The sequence below is a fragment of the Rhagoletis pomonella genome, unplaced genomic scaffold, assembly GCF_013731165.1.
Source record: "Rhagoletis pomonella isolate Grant_MI unplaced genomic scaffold, Rhpom_1.0 Rhpom_scaffold_00153, whole genome shotgun sequence".
Taxonomy (NCBI): domain Eukaryota; kingdom Metazoa; phylum Arthropoda; class Insecta; order Diptera; family Tephritidae; genus Rhagoletis; species Rhagoletis pomonella.
The window spans coordinates 63,178-78,329 of NW_023458707.1; the positions used below are offsets into that span (position 1 = coordinate 63,178).

General features: G+C 43.5%; 3 protein-coding genes across 3 annotated transcripts in view; 1 reads left to right on the plus strand and 2 right to left on the minus strand.

Moving 5' to 3' along the window:
• Positions 1–1,220: 1,220 nt before the first annotated feature.
• The window catches only part of LOC118750162 (methanethiol oxidase-like), a gene marked incomplete at its 5' end in the record, with an annotated part of 93,256 nt that continues 79,324 nt past the window's right edge, over positions 1,221–15,152 (plus strand). Inside the window, 1 exon segment of the mRNA XM_036484888.1 lies at positions 1,221–1,346. Within this exon segment, the coding sequence (XP_036340781.1) occupies positions 1,221–1,346 (126 nt within the window).
• On the minus strand, positions 1,716–2,635 carry LOC118750163. The gene is made up of 2 exons (XM_036484889.1): positions 2,549–2,635; positions 1,716–2,469 (listed from the first exon to the last, which is right to left on the minus strand). Exon 2 carries the CDS (start codon positions 2,458–2,460, stop codon positions 1,846–1,848), a length of 615 nt encoding a protein of 204 aa, XP_036340782.1. The 5' UTR covers positions 2,461–2,469; positions 2,549–2,635; the 3' UTR covers positions 1,716–1,845.
• Positions 2,475–3,014, minus strand: LOC118750164. The gene is made up of 2 exons (XM_036484891.1): positions 2,904–3,014; positions 2,475–2,826 (listed from the first exon to the last, which is right to left on the minus strand). The coding sequence occupies exons 1-2, from the start codon at positions 2,925–2,927 to the stop codon at positions 2,524–2,526; spliced, it is 327 nt and encodes a 108-aa protein (XP_036340784.1). The 5' UTR covers positions 2,928–3,014; the 3' UTR covers positions 2,475–2,523.

The following is a 15,152-nucleotide window of genomic DNA, read 5'->3' on the forward strand; positions in this document are numbered from 1 at the left end:
AAAGCATGATAAAAATATAGTAAGGTAGAACCGCTGAGAGTCACTTTTAAAATTCTTGACGTTTCCAAACAATTTAATTTTTAAATTTACTCACAAACTCACACACACATTTTCATTTTCAATCTCAAGCAACAACAATTTCGAACAATTTCAATTTTTTATTTTCACTTTTATATGATTTTAAAATGTTGGCAAACTTCAAGAAAAAATCATGGCCGATAATTGAGAGAACGGTTCTACCTTGCTATGTTTTTATCATGGTTTAAAGTACAAAACCGCGTATCAACAAAATGCAAAACCGCCTATGTGAGGTTGCATAAATTATTTTTTAGAGAGTAAAAACACTCTTATTTCAGAATGATTCTATTTTTTATAAAGAAACGGCATTTCTGGCTAGTATATTTCAGGACGAATGGATAAGAATCTAGCCAAGAACTTGTGTGAGCAAATCCAATTTTTGGCAGCCAATGTCAGTTACGTGGTTTTGCCGAATGACGATATACGGTTTCGTACTTTAAACGACGATATGTATGTCAAAGAAACAAAGTCAATTTTGTTATTGACCTTTGTACCAAGGTCATGTTTATTAGGAAAAATGGAAAAAGCAACAAAGTCTAACCGGTAGAAGTTATAGCAGCTATTTCGGAGATCACCACATCTCTTCATCAGATTTTTTTTTTTAGACTTCAGCAGGTTAACGCTTCTGATTTTCCACATCGATGACGCTGGTTCGATCCCTACTGAAGTCTAAGAAGTCTGAAGAAGAGATGTGGTGATCTCCGAAATAGCTGCTACAACCTCTACCGCTTAGACTTTGTTGCTTTTTCCATTTTTTCTAATAAACAAAATGGTGGTACAAAGCTCAATAACAATATTGAAAATAAAATGTTAATAAGCCACAATAACATTGAGAAATAATTTTGTTTTGCATCATGCTACGTTTTTATAAAATAGTGACAGTGTAAAGGCCGTTATCTCAAATTTTACGCATTTGTGGCACTGGTTAGACTTGATTAAATGGTCCAAAATTTTTGGGGAATTACTTTTTCAACAAAGGTAACCATTCCAGGGAGTAGCACACGCAATTTTCTGATTTTTAACAATAAGGGCCACTCTAGTAAGTATATTAAAATGTAATATAGTATAGTATTTTATAGCATAGCATAGTATAGTGAAAAATAGTATAGTATATTAACAATGATAAACATACATATTTTTAGGAACGCCCTAAGCCACGGTTTGTCAAGGGGCGGAGACTGGAAGGAGGACCACAAATGATGCAACTATCATTGGATGGTAGAAGATTATACGTATCATCATCACTGTATTCTCCATGGGATAAAATGGTATTTTTATTGTGTTGTATTATATATTCTTTATTTCTCAATATATCTATATAACTATATGTGACCTGGTCTACGGAAAGGGGGCTTAGGTGTCAAAAAATCAATTTTCACTTTTTGGTTGATTCGGATGGAAGATGAGATGCTTTTTCACGTGGTGAAAAGCAGAAAATCCTAACTTGCTTAGAAGTGTACTAAAAATGTAGAGAAAGAAGAGTAAAAATACGACAAAATATAATTTATTGGTAATGAACAAAATACATTGAATTATAAGCTATAAAGACATGATTATACACTAGAAAAACGTATTATGGGCCAAAAATAATAATGCTGAGTAGTTTATGTATTTTTCTTTGTTGTCGTTTTCCTTGAGATCTTTTTACGTGTTGATCCTGAGGAAGATGGACCTGGTTCCTCGTCTGGTTTGAGAACATCTTCACTAGTTTTTGCCTTCCGTTTCTTCGATGGCAAATCTTTCGGCAATGGAGCCACAATATCTACTTTAGATATATCCGCGAAGATTGTGATAGATGTACCACTGCCGTTCCAAAGATAAACCGGCTGGTTGTATAACATTCGGCATTTCAGGATCGATAGGTTTTAACAGAAGCTTAAAGGACTGCACTTCTTCACTGTCTGCGAATTTCTTTGTTTTTACACAATCTGTAGAGATTATGAAATGATGGAATTGCGTTATTCCAACAAGTGACTTATACAGTGGTTTAAAATAGCTGTCCCATTCATACCAGACGACTTTTTCAGCCGATACAGCTTTATTATAGCCCCCAGGTGATGATGCCTCGACACATTGCAGTAAATCTGCATACGTGTCGATGTTACTAACGGCATACTTACTTTTGAAAATACCGAAGTAACGATCAGGCGCAAACTTAGTGTGCACGGTAAGTAGAAAATTGAATAAAATAGTTTTGTTAAGACCCCGAGCCAAACACCATTGCAGATATGATAGTACAGTGTTATTCTTATTCTGCCCAACACAATTGTCACAGAAAAGACCGAGTGTTTCAATGTCTTTATAGTAGGTTTGCAGGTGATAATGCAGGATGCTCACAACACAGTTAGGTCCTTTACCAACGTCATCTTTTTCGTCTATCATGTAATTGTACTGTAAAAAAAAAAAATATAAGTAAGATCCTGTAAAGGCGAGCAATTTGAGTTCCTATGATTCAGTTTGAAATTCTAACCTGAACTTTTTGTTTTTCGTCTGTAATTCCGAAGACTCCGCACTTCTTGGTTGCTTTGAAGTATGCTGTACCAGGTTGTTGTGGACTGACAGGGTAGTGAACGGTTTGGGCAAAATTAAATGACAGAACGACTGCTGTAGGGTCAGTATTTCTACACCAACTTTGATAATATTCTCGTTGATTTCGGGCTCGGTGGAGGTGATCAAGAAATTGATTAAGCTTCTGTGCGCGTTCAATGTCAGTAACACCTTTGGCTTGCGCAATCGATATTGTGTTTCCTATTAAAAGAAAAAATACTGAATTTAATCTCAACGTTTGATACAACTATAAAATGAGAAAATAATGAGCTACTTACCACGGCAGACATCGCAGAGATCATCCGCTGGTTTCATAACTGTAACATGGGGTATGTATTTGGACCATATCCGTCGAAAACTGCAATTACTCATCTTCAATTCGTCATCACTGAGTGAAGAAATGTATTTTCGATAAATTGAGGACTTCGTCTCTCTGGATGGCAGTTTCATTATCCGAAAATCCTTAAATTTTGGGAGTCGTCCGGGCAGTGAAAGAGCCATTAAATCGGCTATAGACTCGATGAATTTAACAGCTTTTTCGATGTCAGCCGGTTTAAATGACTTTGGATGTGTACTCGGTTTATTTGCCAGTCCGTGTTGGCGCACTGTTACACCCTGTGCGTGAAAATGACGTACTAAATTTTCGTAACGCTTCGTCGTACAGGCATGTACAAAAAGGAAATACGAACGACAAACAGCTACTCTGTAGAAGGTAAATTGAATTCTATGCCTCATAACTTCTGTATCCTGTCTCTGTCCATATTTCTTCCGCCCAGCAAGCTTTGCGTATACACTTTCTAGCTTTTCGTTACTCATAATTCCAGCTTCGATGTGACTTAGTATCACTAAATCAAGTTCATTTTTCGACATCTCTAAACAATTGTTCCGCGTAGTCTCGATCATTTCCCGTGGTATCAGTGTATGGCATTCATTATTACAACAATCTTTTGACAGAAATTTTGTTACCAGCTCCTCCTCCTTTACATCAACAACATATAGGTCTATCTTAACAAAAGTTTGTTCGGTATCATCTTCTGCCTGAGATACACATACTTTGTCTTCATCATCATCGCTCTCTTCATAGTTTTCATCATCGTTTTTATCATCCTTTTCATGGAAATATTGTCCGTATACGGCACTGAACTCCTCATCAACACTCATGTTTCATTTCATGCGAAATGCGAAGACGATAATCAACAGAAACAGTAAACGTCACTTCTTCAGTGTTACTTTTTTAAATGTTCCACACTAGCAACTTACACGATGAACTATAATAATATTCCGACCAACAACAACACTTACTGGACGTCCGGCGCGGAGAACAATTAACGAGATAATGAGAAACTGACGAAACGAGCTGCTTACTTTTAACAGCTTTTTCACAGAAAACTAGTTTTCGCACGTAAGCTCCCTTTTCGTAGACCAGGTCACATATATTTATAATAAGAACCGAAAATTTTGTACGCCCAAGAATGACAGACATTTCATTTTATTATATTATATATTGTTTACAAATGAATTCTATTTTTATAAATCATATGTTTTGAGTTATATGTTTTTGAGAAAAATACACCATAGTAATTTTAAAATTTCAACATTACATTTCTCGACTGTAAAATAAGATATTCGAGCTAACTCGACGGCACACAGTGTGCTTTTTTAACACTTCATGCCAATTAATCGTAGCGCTTTCGACAGAAGCAATATTTTGATATGAAACAAAATGGCATTAAAAGCTAATGACGAGAAACACGAATCCATTGTTTACAAAACGAAAAAAATTTTAACCCCTCAATTTGAAAAATGCATTACACACCTGTTCCCCTTTTTCGCGATTTTTTTACGCGGTATTTTTAGACATCTCCAGTTACATTTTGTACGCGGTTTTCCTTTTTTTGCGCGGACTTTTCTTGTGTTTTTTCATAATAATTTTACTTAGTACTAGCAAATGCCTGGCTTGCTTCGCTACGCCTGATAAGAACTTTTGCGTTTGAAATGCAAAAAGGGTTTGTAATGTAAACACTATTGGCTTCGGTTGAATAGTTAAATCCTGCTGTTCCACAGGAAGAAAGAGTGTTCCCGCTCAAACGGGGTAATTTATGTTCCTATCGTGTTCTTTTCAATTCGTCCCACTTCTTCTTGATATACCCATGGCCCGTTGGTGTGTCTAGGACATCTGTGGCGCCTTAAAAATTTTTCGCTTCTTTGTATTCATACTTAAAGGATGGGGCTTTATTAAGACATCTCAAAAGTAAATTTGTAGAGCGGTATCTAAATATCTTGATTCCCGCGCCATCTACTCTTTGGGTAAGTTTTTTGTTGAATCACTTCTTATCAAAAAATACCCGTTAACCTAGGTAGTACGATAAAGAAGGATTCTTTAATATCTCGAATCCAGCGCTGTCTTTCGGCAGAATTTTTTGCAAAAGTATATTTTATGATGCAGAGTATCCGGCGTCGTTCGGGGTAAACAAATAAAAATATAAAACAGTTAGGAAGATTTTCGGTTTACCATAAATTAAGGGAGATATAAACTATTTTTCTTATTTAATTTAAGGCCTCATTTTGAACTGTACTTGAATTTTTTGTGCGGTGTAGTAGCTTAAATACTATTCGGACATCCCACTCGTAAGCATTCGACATACATATAAGCACATGTCAAAGCGAATTCTCAGGGAATAGTGAAGACTTTTAAATTAAAATGGAAGGTCTGTGGAAATAAATAGTACTCCATACACAAATACATCTTCTCCTTTGCCGCATCCAGTAATAATTCTTGCTGCAATTATATTGGTCATCATTTTCTTTACTAAGAATCTTGTTTCATTATTAAGGATTAAGGTACCTAAAGGAGAATGAAATGCGCTTTAATTTTTTTATTTTTATTCTCTGAACGTAGACGGCATGCGTAGTGGGAGGTGCTACGACTTCTTACAAACTCTCATTCCTGTTTAGTTTACAACAGGTCATTCCGGTCAGCTGTCTTGTTGTAATGGGTCCAAGGTTATGGTTCTCTGAACGTACTCCATCTATTGGAGGTGCCACGCCCCTGTCAAACACTCACTTTCTTTTAGTTTACTATAAACGCTACACCCTCTTGTACAAACTCATTTGTATACATTAACCATAGATCTTCTCACCGAATTTCAAAGTCATGTGAGTTAGGGGTCCGAAGATGTGAGATCTCACGGCTATGGAATGTGCCGTGGCACCTTGTGCAAACTCGCTAATATTTACATCGCTATACGCGCCTTCTTTATTTATGTCTTCTCACTAAATTTCGAAGTCATGTGAATTATCGTAGGTTATAGCTGATTAAAATTTTACGCCTGTAAGATGTTCCACGCCCCGTTTTATAAACTTATTATATATATGGATGTTTTACTTTAAACATCTATCATAGATCTCTCTTCACACCAAATTTAAAAGTCGTGGACTTACGGTTCCGAAGTTATTGCAGATTAAAAGTTTCACGCCTATGGGAGGTGTCTCGCCCCCTTGTACAAACTCATTCATATATACTCTACTATAAGCGCCTACCATGGATACGTCTTCATACCAAATTTCAAATTCATGTGACGTGTGATTTCGAAGTTATGGTTGATTAAAAATGTCACACCCATAGAAAGTGCCACGCCTCTTTTACAAAAGTATATCTACTTTACTATAGGCATCTATCATAGATATGCATGTGAACTCATCAAATTTCAAAGTCATGTTACTTACGGTTTCGAAGTTATAGCTGATTAAAAATGTCACGCCTATGGGAGGTGCCTCGCCCCCTTATCAGATCCCATTTTTTTTATACCCTAGGTTGCGTCCGAGGTCACTCTCTATACACCATTTAAAGCCCTATGAAAATCCATTCAGTGGTTCCGGAGATGAGTGAGTTCAAACAGACAAACAATTTACAGTTTTATTATATTATTGATAGATAGATACCTACCGATTATCTTTTGACTTACGGATTCTTACAAACACACCACTCTTGTAAGACACAAAACTCCGCGAGAAACGTTTAACCTCGTATGTATCTATGTTCAAGACCGTTTGCAATATGTACGAACGACACTAATTACTATTTCAGTTGAAAAAAAATATCAATAACGAAAAACAAACACTGGCATATGTTGATGACGTTGAAAAACAAAATTGTATTCAAAAGAATTTGGTGTAAAGTAAATTTTGTTTGCAAAAATTGGTATATCTTTTTGGTTCACATTCCAGTTCCGGTTTTTATAAAATATAGCCTATGTTCCGCCCGAGGTCACTGTCTAGATACCAGTTAAAGCCCCATGAAAATCCATTCAGTGGTTCCGGAGATTAGTGAGTTCAAATAGAGAAATAATCTAGTTTTATTATAGTATAGATTTTACAAAATATAGCCTATGTTACGTCCGAGGTCACTGTCTAGATACCAGTTAAAGCCCCATGAAAATCCATTCAGTAGTTCCGGAGATTAGTGAGTTCAAACAGAAAAACAATCTACAGTTTTATTATAGTATAGATTTCTGTATGTACACACAGTATATTATTATTATTTTTTTTTTTCGTAGTAGAGGGAAATGCTTTATGCACTGGCCGGGGCGCTAGTCTCTATACTACCTTCCCCGAGTGTGGGACTCCCACCGGAGCGTGTTGGGCTACCCACTAAAACCCAAACTCCCACCGCCCGCGCAAGAATCCCGCATCTGGCACCGCAATTCTGCATGTCTTCAGGTGCAGGAGCGCGCTGTTAGAGCCTTGGGGATGCTCTTTTGTAGGGGCGTTTCATTCGGGTGTCCTCAGTAGACAACCGTCCTCTCGTTTGCAGCGGAGTACGAATTTCACGTATCTCGCAACTGCTTCCCACTTTTCTGCGCTGGAGATCATTACCCCAACTATGTTGTTCGGAGTTATGTCTCCGTGTCTTTCTTCCAACATTCTGCGCGAAATCAAGAAGTGTTCGCAGGTGAAGAATGCGTGGTACACGTAATCTTCGACGTTTCCACAGTAGTGACGGAACGGTGAGTCCACCCTTCCCATTCTATGAAGATATTCTCGGAAGTAACCATGACCGGTGAGGAATTGCGGCAGGTAGAAATCGACTTCCCCATGTGGTCTGTTCAGCCATGTTTGAAGGTCGGCTATCAGGGAGTGCGTCCATCGAGCTTTTGTGCTCGCGTTCCAGTTTTGTTGCCACCGCTGGATCAGTTGCTCGCGCGCCCTTGCCGCGGCAGCTGCTCGACTTATCTCGGCACTGAGATTGTAAACCTCTTTTCGCTCGTAAGCGAGTAGCTCAATTGGCATGACGCCAGAAATAACTACGACCGCGTCCGCGGACACTGTACGGTATGCAGAAGCAATGCGTAGTGCCCCTCTGCGCTGGACCGAAGACATTTGAATCCGGTATTTTTTGACTTTCAATGCGTAGGCCCATATTTCTGCCCTGTACAGGAGCACCGATTGGACCGCTGTCATCAGAAGCTTCCTGTGGCATGGCTTCGGGCCGCCCACGTTCCCCATCAGCCGGATTAGAGCCACGGTACTCTGCGCAGCTTTTTCACATACTCCATGGATGTGTTCCCAGAATGTGAGTTTGCTGTCAAGCTTCACCCCTAGGTATTTTGTAGACCTAGAAGTCATCACGAGTTGAGGTCAGACCATCATATTTATAATTGTTGGGATCCGTTTTCTGGTGAGGAGCACGATCTCCGTTTTGGCTGTAGCCACTTGCAGAGCGTGATCGCTCATCCATCCACTGACGTTACGCATGACCTGGTTTAGCTTGAGCTGTGCTAGCTGAACGTTTTTGCTGTTATGACGGCGGCTACGTCGTCCGCGAAGACGACAAGGAAGGCGCTCTCCGGCATTTCCGTGCGCAACAGACTATCACACGTGGCGTTCCAGAGGGCCGGAACGCTGTGCCGCTTCGCCGGTTATACGTCTTTTTCTGTGACCTTGTGTTGTGTCGTACAAAAGCCAAGGGTCTCTGAGGTAGTCCCGGATCATATCTAGCACGTATGTTGGAGCCTTGAATGACCGTTCCAAGGCCTCCGGCATGTCGTCCCATCTTGCGGAGTTGAAGGCATTTTTGACGTCCAGTGTGACTAGCAGCACTATTGGCCGCGCCCGGTGGCAGGCTTCTTCGGCCTTATGTACCGTTGACTACTTCGCCAATTGCTCCTATAGTTGAGTTTCCCTTCCTGCAGCCATGTTTTCGGGGTGAAGGGCCTCCCTCGATTTCTATGGCTGACGTCAAGCGTATTTTGAGCAGACTCTCCATCATTTTGCCTGCTGTGTCTAGCATGCAGAGTGACCGGAAGGATGAAGGAGAGTTTGGGTCCCCTTTGCCCTTGGGTATAAGCACCAGTTTCACCTTCTTCCATTGGCTTGGGAAGACCCGGGCCCTAAGGCAGCTGTTGTACTTGTTAAGCAGGAGATCAGGGGTCGTTTTCGCTGCTAACCTGATTGCCTCCGCTGGTATGCCATCTGGGCTTGGAGCCTTGCCGGCTTTCGTGCTTCGCAGGGCTAGCTTCAGCTCGTCTGTCGAAAACAGTGGTGCCTCGGCTTGCTCCTCGACGAACACTGTATCTGCTCTTAGTGGGTGTATGGCAAATAGCGCATCCACTATATTCTTAACTCGGGCTTCATCCATCGCTTGTGATGATGTGTGGAACTTTTTCATCACTATTTTGTATCCCTGGCCCCAGGGATCGCGATCCACTTCGTCACATAGCGCTTTCCAGCAGTTCCGTTTACTCTTCTGTATCTCGGCCCAAGTGCTTTCTTAGCGCTTTTGTAGGTTTCTGCTCTAGTCAGCGCCTCAAGTCTACCACGAGCGCGCGTTGCGAGTCTCCGCATTCTATGGCAGGCCCTTCGCAGCTCTGCAATTTGGTCATTCCACCAGTATACCTGATTTTTACCTGACCATACTCTCCTCTGTAGGATTGAGGCTTTGTATGCCCGGTGAATGCAGCGCATGGTTTCTTCGACCAGCTTAGTACATGACTCCCTGTTGTGGATCTCTCCCGTTGTGGGTGAAATACCTTGGGATCTGCTAGGAGCGATGTATCGAACTTGCGAACATCGACCCTGGACGGGTTCCATCCTGGTTTCCTGCGAGGGATACTACGTGTTTGCCCTCGCGTTGTGTCAGTGATTTGGAAGGTGATGTAGTTGTGGTCGCTACCTCTCAGGTCTTCCATCACTCTCCAACCCTGGTCGGGCTTTCCGAGACCAGGGTTATATCAGGGATAGAGTATCCAAAACCCGGCCTTCGATATGTAGGGGTCGATCCGGTGTTGAGGATGGTCAGGCCAATGCGGGCTGCCATTTCAAGGACCAGTCTTCCCCTGGGGTTTGTTTGGGGCATACCCCATTCCACGCCTCTTGCGTTGAAATCTCCAGCAACAATTATGTGGCCGGTTATATCGCGCAATTCGTCTTCAAGGTCTTCGAGCTTTTCCTTAAGACAAGGACTGTGTCGTTTGGAGACAGGTAGTAGCTCACCAGAGTGATTTACGCCATTTTCACCCAGACGTAGCAGCGTCCGACCCCGCTGCTCTCTGCGCGATGGTTGGGGTTAGCAATCCATATGATTGGTCAACATGCCAGGTTTCCTTTGTTCTATAGGGTTCACTGATGATTACAGCGTCTGCTCTTTGTTCAAGAACCAATTGGTCCAGCAGGTCATCAGCTACCCTACTCCTGTTCATATTGCCTTGTATAAATTAAATCATATTCTCCGAAGCTTTGTCTTAGCCTCAGCAAAGGCATCCCTGAAGGCCTTGCACGCTCCCGACCTGGGCAGGTGATTGGCATTTTTATGTCCATCTCCTGCCAAGCACAGGTAGCAGCTTGGGCTTTCTTTACATGCAGAGGCTATGTGGCCCTGCTGACCACATTTCCAGCATGAACTGCTTCTGTCTGGGCGCTTCTGTTCTGCATGCCGCATACCCCAGACAGCGGAAACACCTTTGGACATCCACGCGCTCTCCCCCCCCCTTCAATAAGAGTCCGGCCTGGCATTTCGTCGACTTCTACCACGGCCAACCTTTGTTCTCGCGAGTTTACAGCGAGGAGAGAGACGCGAAGTTGGCCGTTCATCTTGTCTCCTAATTCCCCGCTTATAGCGTTCTCCACTTCTGGGCCGTGGTTAGGCAGCCCATGCCCAGAACTTCTAGACGTAAACGTCTAGTGAGAATACGGCCGTCTGCAAGCTGGCCAATGGTAGTGCACACATTTTCCTTAAATGCTGAGTGGTCGCCACAGCGCTCCATTTCGATAAGCACGCCGCCTTCGCGGGTTTTCCAAACAGATCGAATTACGGTCTCCGTCTTCTCGGGTTGGAGCTTACCACGTATCGTTCCCAGCACCTCTGCATAGGTTTTGCCTTCAGCTGGCTTAGTGATTAATTTGGCGAGACTCTTCTTTTTTCTCACCCTCTCCTTTTATTTTGCGGCTGGTCGCCTCGCCCTTATTGACCAAGGGTTCACCTGGCGCTGGCGCTGGCCCTGGCTTGGGCTTTCTGCTTTTTCCAACCGTTTTCCATTGATAATCTGGTACGGTTTTCTGTGCATTATTATCTTTATTTCCATTATTATTATTACCATTATTAATAATAATCTTATTATTACTATTATTATTATAGTTAGTGTTCTTTTTCTTTTCCGGCTCGTCTGTAGGGGAGTCGGATCGAGTTCGACCTCTCTTTTGCGAGCCAGGGCCAGCCTTCCGCAGCTCGGAAAGGGTAGACCCCTTCCGGCGCTGCTCTCGGAGGTAGCTTAATATATTTAAGCTCTCCTCGATTTGGGCATACCCGTTTTTATGTCCATGGACACATTCTTCTGCTTAGAGACAGCGCTCTGCATCTTCTTCAAGACGAGCCGAATTTGGGCCAATTGCTCATCTTCATTGCCTTCGCAAGTTCCCAAGCTTGCGGTGACATGCTTGTCGCTGTTTGCAGAAGCCGGCGTTTGAAGACGACTATCCCGGCTGCTGGGAGTTGCCGTTTGGCAAGGTGTAGCCTTCTGCGCCACGTCGGCGGCTTTCTCCGTGCTCGTGGTGCCGGCATTTGCCTGCAGAGGAGTTTGTGGCGGGGAGCGCACAACTCTACTGCTCTTCCTGAATGCGCTGCATTCTTCCTCCATAACATCGACGTTGGTTTCATTTATTTGTTTTATTTTATTCATTTCCAATCAATTGGGTCTCCGCTTCAAGCCGCTATCTCCACACGTAGCACAGTCGCTTTTAAGTGTCCCGAAGTTCCCTTCTCTCAAAGGAGCAGACCATCGCGAGGGTTGACACAAGTCCTTATTGGATATTGTGTTCAGAGCCAAGACAGCGCAAAACCAGGAGTACATCTCAACTGGACCTGTGCGGCCTGGCGACGTGTATTGAACGTACTTGAAGACCTGCCAGGGTTTTAACGAGACGGAGGCGATTGCAGCATTAGCCCACCAGCCATTTCTGTGAGATGTCACCCTCACATACTAAAGTGGCGGAATACTGCTCTCGCCAGCCCAATATCAAACTAATCGTATACATGCTCCAATATGCTATGAACGGGATCTAACTGGTCTCAATCCTGGGATGCTTTTTGGAAGGCGGCATCTGTTCGCCCGGACACAGGAGATTCATCAAGCATTTCTGATCTTTTAAATCAGGCCCTCGTCTCCTGCCGCTCTTGGTCTGGGACTGCTTATTGGTTATTCGCAGCTAACCTACCGGAGCAGACCGTTCACGATCCGCCCTGTGTGACCCCGGTAAGGTCCTGAGCTTAGCCCTTACCAGTTTATTCTATAACTCATTATCCAGATAAATGTTATAATAATAATAATAATAATAATAATAATAATAATAATAATAATAATATTCAACAATTTATATTGAGCTCGAGGCCGTTTTAAATGAAAAAAGGCACGGTGTATAGGCAACTGGCTGAGTCAGTGGGATCGTCGGTTCGAATCCTACTGAAAGAAGTCTGATGAGGAAATGTGGTGATTTCCGAAATAGCTATCACTTCTACCATTTCTTCAAATTATTGTTGCTTTTCCACAATAAGCAGTTTCCACAGAAGCAGTTCATGCTGGAAATGTGGTCAGCAGGGCCACATAGCCCTTGCATGTAAAGAAAGCCCAAGCTGCTAACTGTGCTTGGCACGAGATGGACAGAAAAATGCCAACCACCTGCCCGGGTCGGGAGCGTGCAAGGCCTTCAGGGATGCCCTTGCTGAGGCTAAGACAAAGCTTGGGAGAATATGATTAAATTTATACAAGGCAATATGAACAGGAGTAGGGTAGCTGATGACCTGCTGGACCAATTGGTTCTTGAACAAAGAGCAGACGCTGTAATCATCAGTGAGCCCTATAGAACGAAGGAAACCTGGCATGTTGACCAATCAGGCTCTGCCGCGATATGGATTGCTAACCCCAACCATCGCGCAGAGAGCAGCGGGGTCGGACGCTGCTACGTCTGGGTGAAAATGGCGCAAATCACTCGGGTGAGCTACTACCTGTCTCCAAAGGACACAGTCCTTGTTTTCAGGGAAAAGCTCGAAGACCTTGAAGACGAATTGCGCGATATAACCGGCCACATAATTGTCAAAATTCAACGCAAGAGGCGTAGAATGGGGTATGCCCCAAACAAACACCAGGGGAAGACTGGTCCTTGAAATGGCAGACCGCATTGGCCTGACCATCCTCAACACCGGATCGACCCCTACATATCGAAGGCCGGGTTTTGGATACTCTATCCCTGATATAACCCTGGTCTGCGAAAGCCTTCTTCGAAGGGCCGACGGATGGAGAGTGATGGAAGACCTGAGTGGTAGTGACCACAACTACATCACCTTCCAAGTCACTGACACAACGCGAGGGCAAACACGTAGTATTCCTCGCAGAAAACCAGGATGGAACCCGTCCAGGGTCGATGTTCGCAAGTTTGATACATCGCTCCTAGCAGATTCCCAAGGTATTTCACCCATAACGGGAGAGATACACAACTGGGAGTCTTGTACTAAGCTGGTCGAAGAAACCATGCGCTGCATTCACCGGGCATGCAAAGCCTCATTGCCACAGAGGAGAGCATGGTCAGGTGAAAAGCAGGTATACTGGTGGAATGACCGAATTGCAGAGCTGCGAAGGGCCTGCCATAGAATGCGGAGACTCGCAACGCGCGCTCGTGGTAGACTTGAGGCGCTGACTAGAGCAGCAGCCTACAAAAGCGCTAAGAAACCACTTGGGGCCGAGATACAGAAAAGTAAACGGAACTGCTGGAAAGCGCTATGTGACGAAGTGGATCGCGATCCCTGGGGCAAGGGATACAAAATAGTGATGAAAAAGTTCCACACATCATCGCAAGCGATGGATGAAGCCCGAGTTAAGAATATGAGCAGATACAGTGTTCGTCGAGGAGCAAGCCGAGGCACCACTGTTTTCGACAGACGAGCTGAAGCTAGCGCTGCGAAGCATGAAATCCGTCAAGCCTCCAGGCCCAGATGGCATAGCAGTGGAGGCAATCAGGTTAGCAGCCCTGATCTACTGCTTAACATGTACAACAGCTGCCTTAGGGCCCGGGTCTTCCCAAGCCAATGGAAGAAGGCGAGACTGGTGCTTATACCCAAGGGCAAATTGGACCCAAACTCTCCTTCATCCTTCCGGCCACTCTGCATGCTAGACACAGCAGGCAAAATGATGGAGAGTCTGCTCAAAATACGCTTGACGTCAGCCATAGAAAGCGAGGGAGGCCTTCCACCCCGACAACATGGCTTCAGGAAGGGACACTAAACAATAGGAGCAATTGGCGAAGTAGTCGAGGCGGTACATAAGGCCGAAGAAGCCTGTCACCAGGCGCGGCCAATAGTGCTGTTAGTCACACTGGACGTCAAGAATGCCTTCAACTCGGCAAGATGGGACGACATGCTGGAGGCTTTGGAACGGTCATTCAAGGCTCCAACATACTTGCTAGATATGATCTGGGACTATCTCAGAGACCGTTGGCTTTTGTACGACACAACACAAGGTCAGAGAAAAAGACGTTTAAGCGGCGGAGCGGCACAGGGGTCTGTACTTGGCCCGGACCTCTGGAACGCCACGTATGGCAGTCTGTTGCGCACGGAAATGCCGGAGAGCGCCTTCCTTGTCGCCTTCGCGGACGACGTGGCGGCCGTCATAACAGCAAGAAACGCCCAGCTAGCACAGCTCAAGCTAAACCAAGTCATGCGTAACGTCAGTGGATGAATGAGCGATCACGGTCTGCAATTGGCTACAGTCAAAACGGAGATCGTGCTCCTCACCAGAAAACGGATCCCAACGATTATAAATATGATGGTCTGACCTCATATAAGTTGTATAAGTTAACTTAATCCAACATATCAAGCAGGAGACAACCCTCTTCAAAATTGTTTAAACTACTGCCTTCTGAAACCTCTTTCGTTTGGCACTCATATGGTGATATATATTATATATATATCTTAGCTAATTTCCTTAATTCAAATTGATTTAATTTTTTAAACAGGTTGCAACCCTCCTTTAGTTCGTGGAAAT